The 23,281-nt window shown below is 35.1% G+C and overlaps 1 protein-coding gene and 1 non-coding gene across 5 annotated transcripts in view; both read left to right on the top strand.

Annotated features, from left to right (window-relative positions):
- IQUB (IQ motif and ubiquitin domain containing) overlaps positions 1-20,880 on the top strand; it is an 82,958-nt gene extending 62,078 nt beyond the window's left edge. For 2 of the 4 annotated variants that reach the window (XR_010158979.1, XR_010158980.1), the window contains exons 9-13: positions 4,108-4,278; positions 8,500-8,676; positions 11,890-12,109; positions 15,967-16,152; positions 20,613-20,880. Coding sequence is in view for 2 of the 4 variants with exons in the window: in XM_003318749.7 (XP_003318797.3) it covers positions 4,108-4,278; positions 8,500-8,676; positions 11,890-12,138; positions 15,967-16,152; positions 20,613-20,795 (966 nt within the window). In the remaining 2 variants the exon portion in view is untranslated. Of the gene's footprint in view, positions 1-4,107; positions 4,279-8,499; positions 8,677-11,889; positions 12,139-15,966; positions 16,153-20,612 lie in introns of all 4 variants that reach the window. The other 2 variants (XM_003318749.7, XM_016958089.4) reach the window with 1 other exon arrangement.
- On the top strand, positions 15,438-15,544 carry LOC112209837 (U6 spliceosomal RNA). The gene has a single exon (XR_002944839.1). It is a non-coding gene; the product is annotated as a U6 spliceosomal RNA (small nuclear RNA).
- Positions 20,881-23,281: the final 2,401 nt, after the last annotated feature.

The raw sequence follows: 23,281 nt of genomic DNA, 5'->3' as shown, positions 1-23,281 counted from the left end.
TTCTAATATATCTTTGGGTGTTATTTACCCAAACTCTGTAGAGACCATTTGAATTTCTGTAAGATATTTTTCCTTGAGTCAAGGCCATTTATTTATTTGATGCCCGTTGATTTGTACACTATTCACAATTGCAGGCTTAAAGAACTGCAATCCATGTTAGCTGTGTCTTTTAAATGCTTTTTCTCCATACCCAGGTAGCTAACAGTTAGTGGGGCAGGAAAGTGCCACTGCCTCTTTCTGAACTCTGCATGAAATAAGGGTGCTGCTATGGCTGAGCAAAACCCCTGTGCTGTGTAAAAGAAAGGTTGATCACTATATAGTAGCTTCTGTGGGGAGTTAGGGCTATTCTTAATTTGTGTCCTTAGGGGCTTGATAATTAATTTAAGAGGAAGAAAATATCTACTTTCCTAGTGCAGTCATTTCTTCTTTTTTGTGGAAGCCTGCTGCTCTCAAGGTTCTTGTTATTTCTCCACCTTCCTTTCCCTGAAATGTGTCTTCCTGCTGTTCTTCTGTTTCTCTCTTCCAGGGTCTGTGCTGTCTCTTTTGTTGGCAGCTAAATGGAATTTATTATGCTCCTATTTTCTGAAGCAATTTAAGTACATGATTGTTGTATATCTGTTATCACAGCCAAAGCTTTCAAAGAAAAAAGGAAATAGGGAAGAGAAATAAGCAAAGTTGACATTTTTCCTGTGTCAGAGTTAAAAACACCTTAAGCCCTGAAATCAAAAAAGCCTAGGCTTGAAGATCAAGTTATCTGTGTTGGCAGAAATACATCTAAGTATAAAAACAGCTTTGCTGAACAGATTTTTTAATATCTTTTCAGTGCCAGCTCTAGGGAACTTGAACTTCAAATCTAGGATTCTTTGATTGTATCACTCGGTTCCCTTTAATCTGGCTAACTCCTAGTTATTCTTCAGATTTCATCTTAGATACTTTCTTTTTACCAGTTAAGTGCTTCATAGCAACCCATAGTTACCTATTTATCTACAGTCATCAAGCGTACTCATCTTTTTTTCTAATTACTCATTTTCTTACCCTTCCATCCCATGAGATTTGAGAGTTCTTGAAACCAGGATAGTATTTTATCTACTCAGTGCCTAATACATTGATTAATGTATAGTAAACACAGTAAATATTTGTTGAATGAATGAAAGAGTATTGTAGACACTGTGAGATATATAGAACTACATGAGAAATTTCTTTCTCTTTCTTTCTTTATTTCTTTCCTTTTCTTTTCTTTTTTCTTTTTTCTTTTTTTGAGATGGGGTCTTGCACTGTTGCCCAGGCTGGAGTGCAGTGGTGCAGACTTGGTGCACTGCAACTTCCACCTCCTGGGTTGAAGCAATTCTCCTGCCTCAGCCTCACAAGTAGCTGGGATTATAGGTGAGTGCCACCGCACTCAGCTAAATTTTGTGTTTTTAGTAGAGATGAGTTATCACCATGTTGGCCAGGCTGGTCTTGAACTCCTGACCTCAAGTAATCTGCCTGCCTTGGCCTCTCAAAGTGCTGAAATTACAGGTGTGAGCCACCGTGTCCGGCCGAGAAATTTATTTCTCATACTCTTTTGGGAGAAATGGAATTAGCAAACATAAAACAATTATAAAGTAATTTGGATCCAAATTTCATTGCCTGTAGTCACTGAAATAGAGACATTGTATACTTGTGTGTTTTTACAAGTGCAATAGGATTTCACATACAAGTGATATAATTGTTTCAAACTATAGTAGTTAGAGGAATCTTTATGGAAGAGGTAGGGTTTGAGTTCAAAATGGAAAGGTGGAAAGGACTCAGATGAAGAATGTATTTGGAAACCAAGATCTAACCACATTATGCTATATTTGTTAGGGCTAAAAACTTGGGGGGGAAGACAGAGTTAAATCAGTCTATCAACTGAAAAATACAATGTGATAGGTAAAGTGGGTGTTTCATAAAAAGGTCATTGTATTTGAATTATTACAAATGAAATAATTTACCACCATGCAGATTAAAAGGTGTTGTCCAAATTACTGGAAGAAAAGCAATTGCATTTAATACAGCAAACCTGAGGAAAATTGTATGCAAAGATTAAGACATTGGTTAGACTTTAGAATATTACAGCATGAAACTTAGCCCTAGCCTTTAAAAACTTTTTAAAAAGAGCTTTAAAATAAGCATCAAACTTCAGTAACACTCTGAGGCCTACCCAAAATAAGGCTATATGCATTTAAAAATTATTTTATTTCTAAGTGATGAGAATTGAATGATAAAATATTTTATTATTGAGCTATTTTCCTTATAAGCTTTTAATCAATCTTAATTATATCAGTCTGATAATAATACATTATTTAATATTGAATTTATGCTGTAACAATTTAAATTAATTATAGGGCTGCAGCTTCTCATTTACTGGATTGAAACTGGAGCTGAGAATCTAAAGTTTCTGATGAAGATTCCTACCTCTGAATAACATTCATTTTGGCTTTGATCTGAATATGATGCCATTACTTTGAGAATATATCAAATATAGTTGTTTTTAAGAGGTAGCTTTGCCGTTCTCAATGTGATTTAGCTAATGTGAAATATAAAAAATTAGTTGTAAATTGATGTTACAACTAAAATTCCCTCCTGATACTGTCATTGTTTTTTTCTTTTCCTTTTTTTTTTTTTGAGACAGAGTCTTGCTCTGTCGCCCAGGCTGGAGTGCAGTGGCGCGATCTCGGCTCACTGCAAGCTCCGCCTCCCAGGTTCATGCCATTCTCCTGCCTCAGCCTCCCGAGTAGCTGGGACTACAGGTGTCCGTCACCACGCCCGGCTAATTTTTTGTAGTTTTAGTAGAGACGGGGTTTCACCGTGTTAGCCAGGATGGTCTCGATCTCCTGACCTCGTGATCTGCCCGCCTCGGCCTCCCAAAGTGCTGGGATTACAGGAATGAGCCACTGCACCCAGCCTACTGTCATTCTAAATACAGTTTTATATAATGTCTCTATTTGGTTAGTCCATATTCCTGATGATCTGTTCCAATACACAGAGCTTCCATTTAAACCTTACATTAGATCACATCTAAGATTTAAATGTTTGCAAGTATGGTGTAAATTGTATTACAAGGACACCAGAGCAATTACAGTTAACCTACAAAAACATCCAACATGTTTTTGAAGAATTGTCATGATCAACATAGTCTTGTTTCTGAAAAATTATCATTAGGGAAAGAAACTGAGCAGCTTTGTACCCTAAAGTGGAAGAGCTAATAGACAGTGTTCACTGTGAAATTTCTGGGTGAAGGCATCTCCTCTAAATGTCCCTGTCAGAGGGAACAGAAGCAGTGGCAAACACAGAGGTATCATCATTAAAGATTATCCTGTTTCCTGAGTCGGTAGAGGACTAATTTCACCTCCTGTCTCTAATCTCTGAATTCTTAGCCTGGGAGTCCTCAGATGAGCTTCAGGGCAAGTGAACTTCATTTTTGGCCCTTCATTTAGGAGGTGGGCTAGGTTGGGAGGCACCAAGCCAGATTTGGAAATAGGAAGTGAGAATCTTAGCCAGCATCAGGGAGGCAGGAACCACAGCCCAGCACTGTTAAGATAGCAATATAGCTCTTTCACTATGGACATCTGCTTTGAGAAGAATTTTGAACTTCTTATAGAAGTATTTTTATAGGACATTAAACCATAACTCACAGAGTCCCTTTTTGGTATATCTTTAGGTCTAAATATATTGAGGATTGTCATAATTACTCTACAAAAGTTATCTTCAATTGGCAAGGCAGGATCAAGACATATTTATATACACTCAATATAATTGAACCAAGCAAATAATTGTCCTCATGGGGTTAATGAGTAATTCCATACATCTCTCAAACAATTCAACATAAAAAACTAGTAGCAAATCCTGAATATTGTAGAAGTGTATGAACTTCTACAGACTGAATAACTGTCATTCTTATTTGTTTTTTTCTAAAATATTTTACTTTTGCCTGATCTGCAAATTCTTAAATTAATTTTCATAAGCTTTAGCAATACTTTAGTTATAAAGCACATGATATTAAGGTAGACTTTTAGTAGAAGGAGCAAAATTGTTATACGTAGTTTCTAATTAACTGATAATTATAAACATAATATTATTTTTAAGTGTTCAGCTCCAAAAATATGGAGAACCCCTAATGGCAAAACAATTGAGATGGATACGCAGTTCACCATCAGAGCCAGAGAGCTGCAAAATATCTATAAGTGCATTATGCTGAAAAATATCTCCCAAGATGAGAGGCTGGATGTGCTGTTAACTCTTAAACACACTGTAAAGGTATGTTAACTTTCTCTTAGTTTGGGGGTAGAGTTCACTGTCAATAAAAAAAAATTAATGAAATACTAAAACAAGTAAAGTGTTTTACATTAAGAATTGTTTTGGTATAATTTGGGAAGGATGTGGTTTATGCATTAATATTTACCTAAAAGTTCTCACAATATGTTATAATACATAATAAATGTAAATATAATGAATGTAAATATATCTTTATGCAATGAATGCAAATATATGCAGTATAGCATGAGATTAATAATTACATAAACAGCAATTATAATCTACATATTTTGACATTTTTTCAGTGAAAAATTGATTTTTAGCAGTTTTAAAGCAGCACCATTGTATTTTTATCTTTTTTCTCATCAATTATTGATTTTCTGTGTTCTTAATCCTACTTTTAATGAAAACAAAGTTAGTGGATGTCACAGATCAAATTTTCCCAAGAAACAAGAAACAAACTCAGAGATGGGGTTTATATTCAGGAAGTTTGTTGGAGAGTGCTATCAGGATAATTCCTGTGAGGCAGTAGAGAAATCAGAATCGGGAGGATAGAGAAATTAAATTGTGGTGGATTCTGAACAATGACTTCAGCCAGTGTCACGGGGAATTCTAAAACTGGAAAGGCCATCCAGAGTTGTCCTGAATTTAGGCAAGGGACCAGGACAATTTACTCTCACTTTGACCACATATTGGATGGGCTGCCCCAGAAGGGCATAGCTTTGGATGAGATAACTTTCTTTAATAGAGAGCAATTCTCAGAAAGAGCCTCGCTTGAGAGTTGTCAGCCAACAATCTGCCAGGATGGGGAGAATACACACGCTGCTGCCTGGATCCACTTCATGTTGTAGGTTTTAGGATTAGCTCCTCTGGATTTAGATAGGCCCCAAAGCAAGGTTAAGAAAAACTGCAGCCCCTAGTGTAGTCATTGGCTTTAAGGCCACAAGAGATACTCACTGTTTCCTTCCTCTACTATCTATTTTAGATTTCCTTCTCCCTAAACTAGCATCTTGACTGGTCCAGGTGACCCACTTTTTGGAGTGACTTGCATCTTGAGAAGTCTGAACCACAGGTCACTATGCTTTTCTCAGTCTGAGGCTACCAGACTTCCATTTACTGTCAAAATCAGGCAAAGATATACCAAGAAATGCCCATTACCTGGGTGCCAAACATATTCTTCTCTGTCCCTATTGGGTAATAACTGCACCATTGCCTTTTGAAGATCAGAGTCAGTTACCTCTATAAGCAAGAAAACACTTGCCTTGCCCGCAGGTCTCTTGGCCTGCGGAGCTTAGGCATTAGTTGTAGCTCAGAGTTTAATAGGACTTGCGCTATGTCTTACATTAGAAGCATTTTTCCTCCAGGAATTAGGGCCTCTAAACTTGAAGAGTCCAGAGTTACAGGGGCAGGAAGCAAACATTTCCCAAGTAGTAATTGGGGCCATTTTTACTTTCACCTCCTCTGTTCCCAGACAAGGGCAGTTCAGGGGCTTCCACTTGGTCTTCCTCATCATGATAGCTCTTACTCCACAGGTCAAGAAATCAAGGGTAATGAGGCTGTGCCAACTATAAAGTATTCTATTCCAGTTATATATTCAAGGACCAGGGAAATAAATGCTGGGTGGCCCAGTAGATCCATTATGAGCTGGACCTGGGCCAGGACTTGATTTAATTTTTGTTTTCACATACCCCACACTCTCACAGGATCCTGGGTCTTTATACTGCCACAACAATTAGTCATTTGATTCAGGATGTCCCTGAGAAGAAACATGACCTTAGATGAGGCAGTTTGTTTTCAGCTGATGGTAGCTGTCTATCTGTAGGCAAGATGGCTCTCTTCAGCACAGGGAATTCTCAGAGAGAAGCTCAGTGGAGAGCTATCAGCTACCACAACCTGCCGCTGAGAGTCTGCTTCAGTGCTGAAGTAGGGCTGATCTGGGCAGCACACTCAAACATTCATTACAATGAATATGTTGTCTACATTCCTAATTAAAAGGGAAACCCTACTGTTATTAGGACCATTGGTATAGCTCTTGCATTTTATAGCTCAAATTAAAGGAAATATTGAGCTTACATTATGGTCAGTGTAAATAAATTAAATAATTTATATTATTTTATTTAATTTATCCTGACCATAATGTAAGCTCAATATTTAATGTAAGCTTATATAATAAGTGGGCAATACAGGTAAAAAGTATTTGGGTTCTGAATTGTGCTTGTGAGTTCTCAAGTTAATAAGACACTTGGCAGATGTTCGTTCAGTATAGCATAGAAATATAGGTTGTTTCTGTGTGATCATCGGTATTAACTAAAGTTTATACATAAGCAATGGATTAGGTAACTGCATGGTCAGTCTATTTTGGTCATCGATATGGCCCAGATTGCCAGAACATATAGGCATAGATATTGTAATGAAAATCAGTGGTTCACTATATATAACAACTGAAAACTATCAGCCATATTTAGGTCCATCTAAGTGAGCTACATGATTACAAACCTGAGAATTTCATAAGCATAACATTTTGATACCCTGTGTAGGTTTCTTTACTCCTAACTGTAAAGAACGCTCTTTCTGTGGATGAGTTTGTGTGTCTGTCCTCCAAGGCACACAAAACTCTTAAAACACATTAAATAATTGGGTAAATGGTTCTTCCAGGGAGACAGATCTCCATAGCAGCAGAGGCATTGACTGCCTTTTTTCTGGACTACCTTTTCAAAGATGTTTGTGTAGTGACCCACCTTGAAAGACAGAGATAGGTAGGGAGGGAGAAGCAATAGGTCCAGAGGTAGGAAATAAACATGATACTTATAGAGGGCAGTAAAAAGACCAGATTGGGAAAAAGAGAGTGCATAGGGAATACAATATAAATCCTGACATAATTAGGACCAGTAATAAAAAGGCCAAAGGATGGACTCATAAAAGGCAAATTATGCATATCTTAATATGTTTAGTATGAAATATTCATATATACATTTACTTGAAAATATTTTGATAGAGGATTAAAGTCTTTAAGTACAACTCAAATTCTGACTCCATTTATGGCTGCACAACCTTAAAATAAGTTAATATTTATGAAAATCAGTTTTGTCATTTGTAAAATTAGTTGCTTTGAGAATATGTGTGTATCTATCTACATGTATGTAGATATATATACACACACATATATAAACATAAAAACTTAATATAGTGCCTTACAAAGAGGGGGCCTCAATAAATAATAGGTGTTATTTTGATGATAGTTACTAATACAGACCAGTGAGTTTTAAACCTCAGTACATATTAGAATCACCTGGAGAGCCTGAGGGAGGGACAGCATGAATGAATATGAGCATAAATGAGTATAATACCTAGGCCCCACTTCAGAGCAGTTAAATTAGCTCCTCAGGTATGAGGACAATATTAAAATTTTTAAAAATCTCCCTCAGGTCCTTCTAAAGTGCCTCCAGGTCAAAGGACCACTGATGCAGACTCTCGTATTAGCCTTACCAACTATGTAGTACAAAGTACAGAAGAGCATTATTTTACAATTAATGACTTTATCTTCTGACTCCTTCATTCAAGCTGTGTATCTTCCAGTTTTCCCTTGGGCAATTGGAGGACCTTATAAATATTTCTACATTAATCGCTTGTTACTTGTGGCTTTGTGGCTTTTTCATCCAACCACACATTTCTATTACTTTATAAAAAATATTGTGACCTATAATAAATAGACAGAAAAGTGAATAAAATATATACGTACAGTTTAACAAATATTAAACAGGAAGTTGCCAATGTTTCTGGTGTCCTCTTTTCCCTTCGAATTACAATTCCACTTGACATCTCCTAGAAGTAACTATCATACTGACTTTCATGGTAGTCATTTTCTTGATTTTTCTTCATAGTTTTACCACCTCTGTATAAATCTTTAAATAATATGGTTTAGTGTTGCTTATTCTTGAATTTTATTTGACAGAATTGTACTGTATCTGTTATTTTGTACCTTGAGTATTTTGCTTAAAATTAATTTGTAAGATTTAAGTTTTTGTTGTATATAGTACAATACTATATATACAACAAAACTATATATACCACAAAAAATGAACTATTAGTTTTGCCAATTTATACTCCTATTGACAATGTTTCATTTCTTTAGGAATGTAGATTTTGGTTTGTTTTGGTGGCAATTTGAAAGTGAACTTAGTGATTTGTAAAATTTTATACCATATATTTTTGTGTTTTATATAGGAACATGAATGTAAACTAACTCAGGAAATTCTAGAATTGATTGACAGAGAGGTTGACCTTATGATGAGAGGAGTCAAACATCATAACCTTGAAGGACTCAGAAAAAGAATTGCGACACTCTTTTTTCATTATATCAAAACACCTCTGTTTAATCCTGAAGTTGCAAAATACCTTAAGGTATTCTACATTTTTCTCTATATTCCTGTTTCAAAATCCTAAGATGTGGTATAGTAAATTGAAGTATATTCAAATTTTGCTTTAACACTTTACTTGGGAGTCCATGTGGAATACCATCTTATTGGTAGTATCTCCTTTGAATGATATTTTGTTATGTTGGTAAATTAAACTTACTCATTTGACTTATGTGTATTTCCAACCTTCAATTATTTCCTAATCTCTTCACCAACTTTCCAACTGAATATTGCATTACGTTGAATGTATTATGATTTCTCACGCCTCCATGGCTTTGTACATACCGTTGGTTTCCCCTGGAATGCTATTCACTATTTACCCAGCCAATTCCTGTTCATTTTCTAAGACTCAATTCTCATCTCATCTCTTCTCCTTCATGAGGCCTCACAGGGAATTAAATTCTTTTTTTCTGAGATTCCATGTTATACCTTGTTTGTGTTCCTTATAACACTTATCACAAAGTTATAATTATTACTGAACAGGTCCATATGGATATTCTGAGAGAACTTCAAATGTAACATATTTGAATTACACTATCTTCTCCAACTCCAGCGTCGTTAGGCTTCTGTGGCTCTCTAAAGCCAAGACAAATGCTTCATTGCCTTCTTACTGTGCAGAGCTATTTAAAACACTATTAGCAAAACTCTTGGGGTAGAGTATGTTGTCAGAGAATTATAGTTTTATTTCAATGATTATATTCAGTTAAAATTTACTTAAAAAGCTGACTAAACATCTTTAGCTTTTTTGAAAAAACAAAATCTCATATTTAGTCAAAACTTCTAGAAGAATAAAAATTGTTTAATTTTTATATTTTTTAAATTGATTTTTAAAAACCTGATTGTATTGCAAAAAGAATATTAAAATATAACAAAAGTCCAAGAGAAAAAGTTCCCATTATATTATTTCTTACTCAAACCAGTGTTTCATTTGTCTGAGCCACCTTCTTTCTCTGTAGACTTATTCAGTTTATATTTGGAGTAATACAATTGATAGAGTTTCTACAATTTTACATAATGTTATATCATTTTATTTATTTTTAAAATTTGTCTTTGGTAAAATTTACTCTTTTTGGTAAGTTCTGAAAAATGTATAGAGTCATGTAACCAGTAGCACAGTCAAAATAAGAAATGGTCCTATCAGCCCCTAGAATTCTCTCATGCTGCCACTTTGTAGTCAGCTTTTTCCCTAACTTCCCAATCCTTGGCAAACACTGATATGTGTTTTATTTTTATAGTTTTATCTATTTCAGAAGGTCATATAAATGGAATCATACTATATGTAGTCTTTTGAGACTGACTTCTTTCACTTAGCATATTGCATGGATTCACCCATGTTTTTGAATGTGTCAGTGGTTTGTTTTTATAGCTGAAAAATATTCTAATATCTGGATATACAAGAGTTCTTTAAAAATCCATTCACAGTTGTAGGACATTTGGATTGTTTAGAGAGTTTTGGTCTTTTATGAATAAAATCATTACAAGCACTAGATATGAGTTTTTGGGTAAATTGATTGTTTTGGGGTAAATTCCTAGAAAGTGGCATATTGAATCACATGGTAAATGCATGTTTACTTTAAAAAGAGACAACCAAACATTTTTTTCCAAACTGACTGCACGATGTTGCATTTCTGCCTGCAGTATATGATAAATATATTAATTAAGATAAAGGATTTAAAGTTTGTTCTTGAATCTAGGACACATCTATGGATTATCCTGTACTTCTTTTTTTGGGGGAATATACTCTTTAATATCTCAAACTACTGGCTGGATTTAAAAGTTACTGGCTTTAAAAAGGAATGGCTCATTTGCACATTTTTAGTTTGCATAGTGGGAGAAGAATTTGAAGGAACACCGCTACCCCCACAACCACTTTTTGGGAGTAGGTACTCTGGAGAATTCGTAGAGTTTAATTCTGTAGCTTAAATGGAGCCCTCTGTCATCATAATCATTAAGAATGAGTTATTTTTTTCTTGCACAATTTCAGATGGGTGGAGAATATCTTTCCATGGCATTATAGTAAATGCTCCATCTATAATGGAGACGTGTGCTAACGTGTTTTCATGAGGTTGACTGATACATTTGCTAATTTAATGCCTAGGAGGCATGAAGATAAAATAATCATTGAAGATAAACAAAATGTGTAAATCTCAGAATAAGAAAAGGAACCAGATAAGTTGTCTTCTTGATCTTTGATCATACACCTAGATCACTCTTCTTTTCTCTCGAAGAATTGACTGCCTTTTAAATTTACATATTTTCTTATCTCCCAAAATTACAAGACAAGGGACAATGAAGTTTTCAAAGAATATTACCCTTTGCGAAGATGGAGTGTTTAGGAAAAGTAACGCAGAGTAGAGGGGAAGGTGCAGAAAGGTAACACATAGATATTCAGAACAAAGTAAAACATTAGAAGGGATTATAATGGTAAATATTTTAAATCCACATTGAGTAAGAGAAAAAATTTATAGAACATTGATGTCCATTTCCTTCTTTATAAAAATATTTTTTGAAAGTCTTATATATCACATGCAAACTCTGTTGCTGCTTGATCTTTACTTTCATGGAAACCAGAGGTACCATAAATTAGGAAAGACTGGCATATATATGTCTTGATTCAGTTTGTGTTGAAATGTTCACAATTCACTCATTCATTCATGGTACTTTAGCCCATAGTGAATAATTGGATTGATGATTTTATGGTAGAATTACTTTCTGTCTATTGCTTTAGACATAGAATTTCAAACTTTGAAAATTAATCATTTGAACTAATCTAAATTTATTTTGAAGATAAACGAGAAGAACAATTGGGTTAGTGGGTTTTTACTTATATGCGAATCTAGCTATAGAAATAATTAATGTAATATAGAACTGAAAAAAATCTAAATTTTCCTAATAAAAAGCCTCTTCCTACTATTTTTTTCAGTCAATTAATTTTATAAGTGATTTTACCACAAATATCTAAGAACTGATGAATAACAGATTTTCAATATTTTGGCAGGATGAATAAATACTGCTTGAAATTTAGATTTTCTGTAGGATAAGAAGTTCAGGGAAAAATAAAATTTTAGAAATTAGCCAACTTTTTTTTTTAAATCTCATTCTAAGATAAGTAAGTTAGCCTTTGATGCTTCCATTGGTTGGGATCATATTTGGCCTGGCCTGGCTTTTTAGACCTTTTTTTTCTTTTTTTACTATTTAGGTCCCTCAAGACCCATTGAAATTTTATAAGAAGATTTACTTTTGCCACAGTTGCCAGCTTTATTTGCCTTCTACAGAATTTTCTGTATCATCCACCTCACGCCGCATATACCGGTGTCGTAACTGCATTAACCTTCAGAATGAGGCTCAAAAACGAGAATCATTTTTGAAGTACAAATGTTTACTTCAACAGCTCTACTATACAGAAGCTGATTATGAAGGTGATTCTAAAATTGCTTTCTTGATGCAGGTATGGTCAATAAGGGGTGCCAATTATAGCTGAAGCTTGTCAAGGAGGCTATCTTGCAATCTTATGTATGTTTGTGTGTGTGTATGATTGTTTAATGACTCTCTATTCCACTAGACTGTAAGCTCTGTGAGGGCAGGAGTATGCTTTTTTTCCCTCCTGCTCACCATTATACCTCTATAACCTAATACAGTACCAAGTTTTTATTTAAGGCCCTCAATATTTGTTGAATGAATGAATGACTTTTACAGAAACTGATGTTACATATACACATACTAGTGTTTATGAATAACAGTAATAATTAGTGTAAACCAAATGTGACCATAATGGTAAATAACACCAAAAGTGAAAGCTAAGGCTTATAGAAAGTAAAAAAAAAAAAAAAAAACCTTAGGGAAAGGCTTTGATACTTGTCTATGTAAAGTGTTGATATGATACCACACAACTGGAAAGTTTCTGGCCAGAGTTCTTTTGGATGAATCATTGCATTGGATCATTGACCCTATGTAATCTGCTTCTCGTAAGAACTTCTGGCTCTGTGAGAGGGTGGAGCCTGTGAGATCAGGAATTCTGACCTGAATTCCTAACTTAACCACTACTTCGGTCTCTTTGGTTATTCCATGTTTTCTATTGGGTTTAGGCCAGAGGATAGTCTGTGTCTCTACAAAATAAAAACAAATTCCTGACACTGTTTGGACTTAGGTAAGCAAGTGAGAAAACAGAAGGACTTACTTGTTGTTGATATGGCTACCCAACATTAGCCACTTATTAATAAAAGTATATTATAGAGCACAATTGACCTCATTAATGATATTTGTGTTCACAGACTGTCAAATAAGGGCAAATTTTCTGTAAATTAGTTACTAATTAAAATGAACTAAATTGTATTTAATACCAAATAGGAAAATAGGCACTACTGTGAATAGAAAACTTTATAGAGATTAAGAAAAAGATACCAAATGTGATGTGCTTTGTTAAAAAATTCTTCTAAATCAGTAGCTTTCAAACTTCTAAATCTCAATCTATAGTAAAAATGTATTTTTATGACAACCTGATATAGGCATGCATGATAATTCTCAATACTCAGTACCTATATGGCTTTACACACTTTATTGAGTTAATCAGCACAAAAATCCTATCAAAATAGGCATTATTTCCATTCTGCAGGTGAGGAAAGGGAAGCACTGAGTGGTTGACTAACTTGTCCAAGTTTACGCTACTAAGTACCAGCACCAGGATTGAAAACTAGGCAGTCTGATTCCCAGCATCCGTACATGTAAACACATGCTGTTCTGCCTCAGAAATAAAAGTTTCCAAAATAGTGTTTATCTTTACCCCTATGGATGTACTCTGATATTTTCTATTCAATCTCAGTCTACTTATTCTGATTTCCATTTGGAAAACTTTGATATCACCCAAGAGGTAGCAACCCACAGTTTGAAAAGCACAAATTAAAATGATTACATATTTTGTCCAATAGAATGAATATTTTGTTAATAAATTTGATGTTTATTTCAGCTTAAATTCTTATTTGCTACTTTTATTCAGGAATTATTGACATGACAGATGTATATTTCCTTGTAGAGAATCTTAGATGTACTAGGGCTTTAATGTAAGTCACCAACAAGTGCTGCCTCAATATTCCATGTTGTATTAGTCAGATTTCTCCTGAGAAACAGAACCAATAGAAAATGTTATACATATATGTTATATATATATATATATATATATATATATATATATATATATACACATATAAGGAGATTTGTTACAAGGAATTTGCTCACATAATTGTGGAGGCTGGTAAGTCTAAAACCTAAACAGCTGATGGCCCAGTTCAAGTCTGATGACCAGCAGGCTGCTATAGAGCCAGGAGGAGCCAGTGTCTCAATTCAATGGCCATTAGGCAGGAACAGTCTTCCTTACTTGGGGACAGGGTGAACTTTTTGTTCTATTCAGGCCTTCAACTGATTGGATAAAGCCCACTCACATTATGGAAGACACTCTGCTTTACTCAGTCTACTGACTTACTTAAATGTTAATCTCATCCAAAACTACCCTCACATAAACACCAGAATACCGTTTGACCAAATATCTGGGTATCCGGTGGCCTCATCAAGTTGATGTAAAATCAACCATTACACATATTGAATGAAAAAATTCTAGGGGAGCATTGTAACCTTTCAGATAAGGATAATCTCCATTAGATGTGATTTAATTTCAATACCGTATCTGTGTAGGGTTTTGGTCTCTTATATTACTTTTCCAATGTCTAGGATTAGCAGACAAATATGAGTGTCCAGTAGCTTCCCCCCCTTGTAATTGGTGTAGTTTTGATTAATATTTATTTCAGTAATAGTATTTGAGGCATAATTTGAATGTTTGAACATTCTCATAAATAGTAAATCTTGTGGACAGCAGCAAAGATTAGCATATGTTAAATGTGAACATGATGCCATGTAAAATGAAAAGGTGAAAGTTAATATATACAAAAAGTAAACATTCTGCTTAGACAAGAGATTTGAGTGTTGTACTAGTCACCTCGTTTATCTGTAATGCATACAAATACTGCCTAATATAATAGGCAATAGTATTGCTCTGTTACTGCAAAAATTTCAAGTACAATGGCTACTTGAAAGGTAGAAAGCTCTTAGAGACTGTCAACCACACTTATGTGCACATTTGACATTTACATGCAAATAAACACGTTATTCTGTATGATACAATTTCAAAATTATTAGTACAGTTGAGCAACTAAATTAAAAACAAAAATGTAAACAAGATGCATTTTGAATGTGAGTAAAATATATAAAACATTGAATTTTAAAGGTCTATAAATTTATTTTTCATAGCAGCTGTGTACAGAGTATTGTCTTTTTTAGCATTAAGTAAAAGCTAGAATGCATTAGTTGAGCTTAATATATTGAATTACCAATTTATGAAATACTGTTGTAGCTGATGATGACAGGTTCTTTTTGTTTTTTACTTTGGCAGATTGTTTAGGTTTTGTGTACTTATTTTACAGAAAATATTTCTCCTCTCACACTTTTTCACAGAAGCTTTTTAAAAAAATGTTCTTTTTACATGCTTATACTTTGTTGAGTTTGTCCCTCTCTGGCAATTCTAAATTTATAATGCAGGCCCCATGATAAAAAGTCATTCCAAGAGTTTTAGCTGATAAGATTTACGTTTTTTAAAAAGTTTTAAACAGCTATTTCATTACCCCTCTTTTTGATTAAAACAACCAAGTCTTTTAATTAACACTAAGTGAATTACTTATCTTTATTAAATCTCAACTTCCTGTGTTTGCTTCAGCAGCCCATATACTGAAATTGGAACCATATAGAGAAGATTAGCATGGCCCTTGGACAAGGATGACATGCAAACTTGTGAAGTGTTCCATATTAAAAAAAAAAAAATCTCAGCTTCCTCATTTGTAAAATGGCAGTAAAAGGTTTTAAAAGGTCCCTACAATGGCCCTGAAATTAAGATGGTACTTACTAATGAATTTTAAAAATCATTCAATACCATATGTTTATTATGGTAACATTATAGCATTATTAAGATTATATTCAGGTAAAATTAGCATACTGAAATGAATTTATACTGCTTACTCTGGTTTAGAGATGGGGACGCAACTGTGAGACTGATAATGTAGTTTAGGCAAAATGAACAGAAGTTTAGTGAAAAATAAGGGGCTATGTGTCATTGAAACCTAGTGAATAATAATTCACTTAAAAATACTCTATAATTTAATTATTTGCTCAAGTAATATAATAATCTTAAACAAATTTAAACTACATTGTTTTTAAAACTTGCTTTGACATGCAGCTACAAGACATTCAGTACCTGACAGAGAACATCTGGGCGTCCCAGTCAGTCCTCAGTGCCTGCGACAATCTCAGTGATCTGGTCATGGTCAGATGGAATAAATCCCTGGAGTGGTCCCCCTGGAACTGCATTCTTCTTACCAAAGATGAAGCGGCTGCTCATCTCAAGCTAACAAGTATTGAAGAGGTAAGAAAGTTGAATTTTATTTGGGAAGTTAATTTAATCATTGGAATTATTAGCGATAACTGGACTGCCTTCTAATATATTCCATGCTTAAATACTTCCATCAGATTAAGAAACAGAACTTATGGATTAACAGCAAAAAAATTTATGGATGGCATATATGGCACAGATTAAATAAAAGGTATATATAAGAGATTTGAACATATTACAAGTCCTAAACATCATACCAGTCTCTCCTAATAGCAAGTTTAAGCACATTCCACGGTAAATTCCATGAAGGCAGTGATTTTGTTCGGCTTATTTACATCTATTTCTCTAATACCTACAATACTGCCTGTCACAGAATGGAGTTTATAAGTATTTGTTGAATGAATAAATGTGCATTACCACCAGATAGGTATTATGGAACCCAGAATCTGTCCTTCTTTGATTAATTATCATGAGTCTGCTTAAAAACACCCAACTCTCAAATTTTGTTCATAATTTTGTGCTCTAAATGGCAATCATACTGATGGGGTGTAGTTCTGATGCTCCATTTTTCATTTGCTTCCAACTTGCTGGGAGTGGAGCAAGCACTGTAAACATTAAATGCCATTTACTGTAATTTTAGTAACTTACATGATGCAATCTGTAAAACATTTTGATGGGTAAGTTGAGGGACTCCTGAAGAGTTCGTAGAGAGCTCCATTTACACTAGGTCCAGGATCCCGAGAGTTAATACTGATTCTCTGCATTCTTTAATTCCACACAAGGTGTCAGCTAAAGGAAAGTAAAGAAATGACAAAATGCAGTAGTCATTTAAAATAGTGTGATTCCCTGTTTGTTTTTTTTTCAGTGGAACAAGGGGTGATGAATATAAAGATAAGAAACTAGCTAAAGTTTTAGTTTTTAAATATTTTTTTAGTTTTAAGAAGCCAGGCTAAGAAAAATTTCACTCTAGGGATTGAAAGAAAAGGTAGCAATAAGTTGAAGCTGTATTAAATGTTATATTTAGTAAACTAAGCTGCCTCATAAATATTTAATCACAGGAAGCATAGTCAATACTAGCAATATCATTTCATCTAGGACCCATGATGAGATTGAAGTTCATTCCCAAAGCTGATATTCCAGTGCTTCTTCAATTAATCCACACAACTCCCTTTGTGCATTTAATCAAATTACTGCAGTATCAAATTAAATGTTCTATTCACATGCATTTCTAATTTAGAATGCCAGTCTTATCGAATTTCTGTAAAGGGCACCAAGATTTGCAAGCAGACAAACTGGAAAAACATTTGCCTTTTTTATGGTTTTGGGCTGATACAATCTTTTAACTATTGACTTTCAGCCCAGTTAAAGAGTAGTTTATATCTTGCAGAAAGATGGAGCATTTTCAGAATTTTCTTAATGTTCAGAGATATTTGCTTTCTTAAGAAGTTAAAAAAATACTTGCAAGTTAATATGAAACAGGTATAGGAAACGTGGAAAAACACTTCCGTTAATGTGAACTTTAAGTGGAGCAGATTGATCTCTCCTTGTGTGCACACTGGCCAAAGTAGGAACAATCATGGACTTAAAATCAGTAATCCTGACCCAGTTAACTCAAATCTCTGTCACTGACAACTTTACATTAAAACCTGCCCTCTTTGCTTCATAAATTTTTAGAAAGATTAGCTAAATAAGTGGAATCAGTAAAGAGGATAAAAGCAGCTCTGGCTCTGAATTCTAGCTTTACCATTCATGAGCTGGGAGAAATTGGACAAATTTGTGAATGTCTCAATGACCCAGCTTTCTCATCTATAAAAAAGAGATAATGGTATCTCATCATAGGGAAGCTTTGAGTAGACCATTATTTAAAGCTTTCTGCATAGTTTTTTTTTGTCATGAATAAACTTAGGTAGTAACTATGAAAGCACTTTAAAAATTTTTGATGCATTTTATTTTTAATTTTAAAGCAATATATTATTGGCTTAGAATCTGAACAGAATAAAAAATGTAATGTAGAAAGTAAAGGTCTCAGAGGTTGAGGGAATAGGGAGAGATTTGTTAAGGATACAAAAATTATAGCTAGATGGGAGGAGTGAGTTCTAGTACTGTTCTGTGGCACTGTAGGTTGTCTATAGTTAATTACAATATATGGTTTCAAATAGCTAGACGCAGCATATCGAATGTTCCCAGCACAAAGAAATGATAAATGTTTGAGATGAATATGCTAATTACTCTGATCATGATATATGTATCATCCCATCACTATGTACCCCGTAAATATGTACAATTATTATCAATTTAAAAAATTTAAAAAATGACTGAATGAATAAATAAAGGGAGGCAAATAGACAAATCTCTCATGTAGAATTCCAAATAATTTATGTAGATACTCTCCACTCTTAAGGAGATGGAGAATAACTCTCTACCCTTTAAATGTGGGCTGTACATAATAACTCCTTTCCAAAGACTATATTATGGATGGAAGGGGAGGACCTTTACAGTAGAGAAACCTGACAAGCACTACCTCAGCCAGGTAATCAAGATTAACAGCAGCAGTGCTGTCATGCTGATGGTGTGTACCCTTGATATGATGTGAGGAGAAGGGCACTTCACCCCTGTGGTCTTCCTCCCCAAAACCCATCCCTTCAGTCTAATAATAATGAAGAAAACATAGGACAAACCCAGATTGAGAAACATTCAGGAAAATGTTGGTGTGGGGTATATGGGACCTTTCTGTAATATTCTTAGAACTATTTGTACACCCAAAGAATTTGTGAACATAGTTTAAAACCATCACATGGCTATTTCAAGAGAATGGACCTAATTTCAATGGGAAAAAAGGTCTCTTGATGTCCACCCATCCCTATCTCCATGTTGCAATGATAACTACTATTTCTTAGGTATATAATAATCTATTGAAATCCTTCTGGAAGTTTTCTATGTGTATGTAAGTATATACACTTTTACTGTAGCAGGAATTTCATATTAAATGACTCTGAGACTTAGTTTCTTTGCTTTACTTAACAATATAAATAATATAATATGGAAATATATTCAGTTATTTAAGAGTTACTTATTAGTGCCTTGAACACATATATCATAATTTATCTCATCTTTAATAATTTATAGTACTGTAAAGGCACCTTGAAAACCTATAAAGTTCTGTACATGTGTAAGTTAATATAGCATAATAAAGTGTGTTAGTTTTTCTTGAATGAAATATGGGCTAAGAAGTGGTAGAAACAAAGTTAGATTAGCTCAAAAGATGAACATTTTAACCTAGTAAATTTTTCTGTTAAGAGGAAATTTTAATAAGCCCAGGATACTCCTATATAATGCTTTCTGCTCTTTTGGTCCTTTCACCCAGGACTTTCTTTTATCTTTGATTTGACCCTCTGAAGAGACCTTTATTGAGGGAATGTCTTATTCTCAGAAAATAAATTTTAGGAAGAAGTATAGGTACTATTTGTGATTTGATTGAAAAGAGGGCCAATTAAGATTAATAGGTAATAGATTATATTTATTAATTTAACCAGAATTTACTTTTGAATGTGCCAAATACTGTACTAAGTAATTACAGAGAAACAAGAAAATTTAATGAATATAACTTTTTGTTGTCTCAGTTGCATTTAGGTTCAGCTACAAGAACAGAAAAAGCAATTTATAATGATTTAATCAAATGTGGGTTTAGTTTTCTTATGTAACAAGAAAGTTCAAAGGTTGGCAGTTTGGGTCTAGTATGGTGGCTCCACCTTGTTCTCAGAAATTCAGGCCATCTCACTTTTTCCTCAGCCATATTTAATCTTCAGCTTTCTCTCTCATGCTTGGTGGGCTCTTAGTGATAGGATAGCTAGTTCATCTTCTTCATTACATGTACCTCTCAGTAATGGCAAAAGGCTAGAGGTGCTTGATAGGTGAGTCTTCCCACTCTCAAAAGTTCCTTTCAAAGGCTTTATTCAATTATATATATATATATATAATTATATAAGGTTATATATATTGTGTATAATTAAATAATCTTGGAAGATATTTAGTTATCTCCTTAGATTCTTCTTGGTGGTGACAGTTTCTCAGACTTTCCTTGTTTTGTTTTTATTTTTGTTTTTTCTCACCTCAATATCTATAACATTAATAATATAATTATATATATATATATATTCTAACTAGATACCCCCAGTTAGAATAAGGGCTAAGAAAGCTAGACACATCACACCCTATACAAAATCAGGCCTCCAGCTCAAATGGGAGAAAGAATGAATATTGAGTTGATAACTAGCAGTGGTTTAAACTTAGAGAAGTCAGAGGGAGAGTTGGGGAAAACTTCCAGGTTAAAGTGTCATAGGAGCTGAGTTGTGAATGATGATAGACAACGTGAGAAAAATAAAGGTAGTCTGGGATGAAAGAATTGACAAGCAAAGGCACCGAGGCATGACAGTATTTTTACCTGGCAAAATATATCTGTGATATTTACTAGAATTTGATTTTTTTCTTTGCAGGGATATGAACGCTCATTTATTCACAAGATCAAACACAAACATATCCTGGCTAAGAACTATTTTTCTCAGATTCCACTGCTGGCTTCGTTTATACTTGATGATGGTGAAATTGATGAGATCAGATGGAAGTATCACTCAGACACAACACCTAAGATTATAGAATCCCAGAGGCCTCCTCATTAGGTGATCCAGGAGTATTTGTTTGATGATCGGCATTTTGTTCACTGCTAATAGGGTAATACAGAGGTCACAGAGTATGGAAATGGAATTTAATCGGTTTATTGATTTTGTTTTTTGTTTTTCATAGTATTTTGAGTTATATAAAGAGAAAACATTTCTATATAAGTAAGTATTCTTTGTTAGGAAGTTAGTGCTAAATTGAAATGCAATTTTGTTACTGAAATTAATATTTTGGGGTAAAGACAACATTTTAAAATGTGTTTTCACATTAAATTTTTAAAAATTTTTCAAGTATATTAGTTAAAATCTAACAAACAGCCAAATAAAACCTAGACAACTTTCAAGTTATTTATTTTAGATAGAACGTAGTTATAGGAAGCTAATCAGTATGTGGAGGGGAGGAAACATTATAAAGTGCTCTTTCTTGAAAACTTCTTTAAGTAGGATAAAAAAATTTATATTTTAGTATAGGCATTTGAATCTTTGCAGTTTATCGTCTGCTTTCACCTTCCATCCATCCTTCTCATAATCCCAATAAAACAACACTTGAAACTATTTATAAATAAACAAAAAACCTTCATTCTGGGTAAACAATGGAGCTATTAGCATATGCAAGAAAAACTCCCTGTGGGCAATGGTGAAACTATAAGAAGAATAAACTGGTTAAATAAACCATAACAACGCCCTTCTCCAATAAACCAAAGGAGTGACCTTGACCACATATAAGTTAGGGACCTACAGTGATGAACAACGGTTTGCCAGTCAGTCTTAACAGGAAATGGATGGCACACTCGAAATAGCTTAAGCCAAGGAGAGTTTATTTACAAAGGGCCTTATTATAAGGTGTGGGTAGTGTGTAGGGAAACTAAAAGAATAGTGCAGGAACCCAGGGCTAGTATCAGACAGGCTATCTCTCCCTTTAGTCTCAAATGAACTTGGGGAGAAAGTCTGAGAACCCAGGAAGAGTGTAAAGAAGATAACTGAAAGGATCAATGACCAGCTGTAAAGGGAACGGCCAGGCATAGGGGAATCTCATGAACTAGAGAAATATACAATTTCATACTTCTTCCTTTCTCCAGTGTCCTGCTTGGGTTTCCCACTGGCCAAACCCAAAAGGAAAGCAGAAGGGGTAGGAGTCAGTTGACATAATCTTTAGGGCTTCAAGGCAAAGAGCAGAGTATGTAAGGGGAAGAGTAGATCTGGAGGGCTAAATAGAAAGTATCCAAATGGAGAAAGAATTAAAAGTGAACATCTATAATCAAATAGCAATATTTTACTCACTATCACACACAACATAGTTAGTTATATATACATAAAACATATGATTTTTCTCCTAATTGCAATCAGCAATTAATGAGGCTCTTCTCTCAAGTTTAGTTATCAAGTTATCAAGTTTAGTTATCAAGAACTTAAATATTTGTTCTATATAAATATTTGACAACATTTCAGCCACACATTTTGTAGGATATCTAAAATTTTTCTTAGCCAGAGCACAGCACATGGCAGCTGTTAAGAAAGTAAACCTCAGGGCGGGGGGAGGAGCCAAGATGGCCGAATAGGAACAGCTCCGGTCTACAGCTCCCAGCGTGAGCGACGCAGAAGATGGGTGATTTCTGCATTTCCATCTGAGGTACCAGGTTCATCTCACTAGGGAGTGCCAGACAGTGGGTGCAGGTCAGTGGGTGCGCGCACCGTGCACGAGCCGAAGCAGGGCAAGGCATTGCCTCACTCGGGAAGCACAAGGGGTCAGGGAGTTCCCTTTCCTAGTCAAAGAAAGGGGTGACAGACAGCACCTGGAAAATCGGGTCACTCCCACCCGAATATGCGCTTTTCCGACAGGCTTAAAAAATGGCGCACCAGGAGATTATATCCCGCACATGGCTCAGAGAGTCCTACGCCCACGGAGTCTCACTGATTGCTAGCACAGCAGACTGAGATCAAACTGCAAGGTGGCACCGAGGCTGGGGGAGGGGCGCCCGCCATTGCCCAGGCTTGCTTAGGTAAACAAAGCAGCCTGGAAGCTCAAACTGGGTGGAGCCCACCACAGCTCAAGGAGGCCTGCCTGCCTCTGTAGGCTCCACCTCTGGGGGCAGGGCGCAGACAAACAAAAAGACAGCAGTAACCTCTGCAGACTTAAATGTCCCTGTCTGACAGCTTTGAAGAGAGCAGTGGTTCTCCCAGCACGCAGCTGGAGATCTGAGAATGGGCAGACTGCCTCCTCAAGTGGGTCCCTGACCCCTGACTCCTGAGCAGCCTAACTGGGAGGCACCCCCCAGCAGGGGCAGACTGACACCTCACACGGCCGGGTACTCCAACAGACCTGCAGCTGAGGGTCCTGTCTGTTAGAAGGAAAACTAACAAACAGAAAGGACATCCACACCAAAAACCCATCTGTACATCACCATCATCAAAGACCAAAAGTAGATAAAGCCACAAAGATGGGGAAAAAACAGAGCAGAAAAACTGGAAACTCTAAAAAGCAGAGCACC

Source organism: Pan troglodytes, chromosome 6 (assembly GCF_028858775.2).
Source record: "Pan troglodytes isolate AG18354 chromosome 6, NHGRI_mPanTro3-v2.0_pri, whole genome shotgun sequence".
NCBI lineage: Eukaryota > Metazoa > Chordata > Mammalia > Primates > Hominidae > Pan > Pan troglodytes.
The sequence above is the reverse complement of the archived record's forward strand: the minus strand, read 5'-3'. Positions and strand labels throughout refer to the sequence as shown.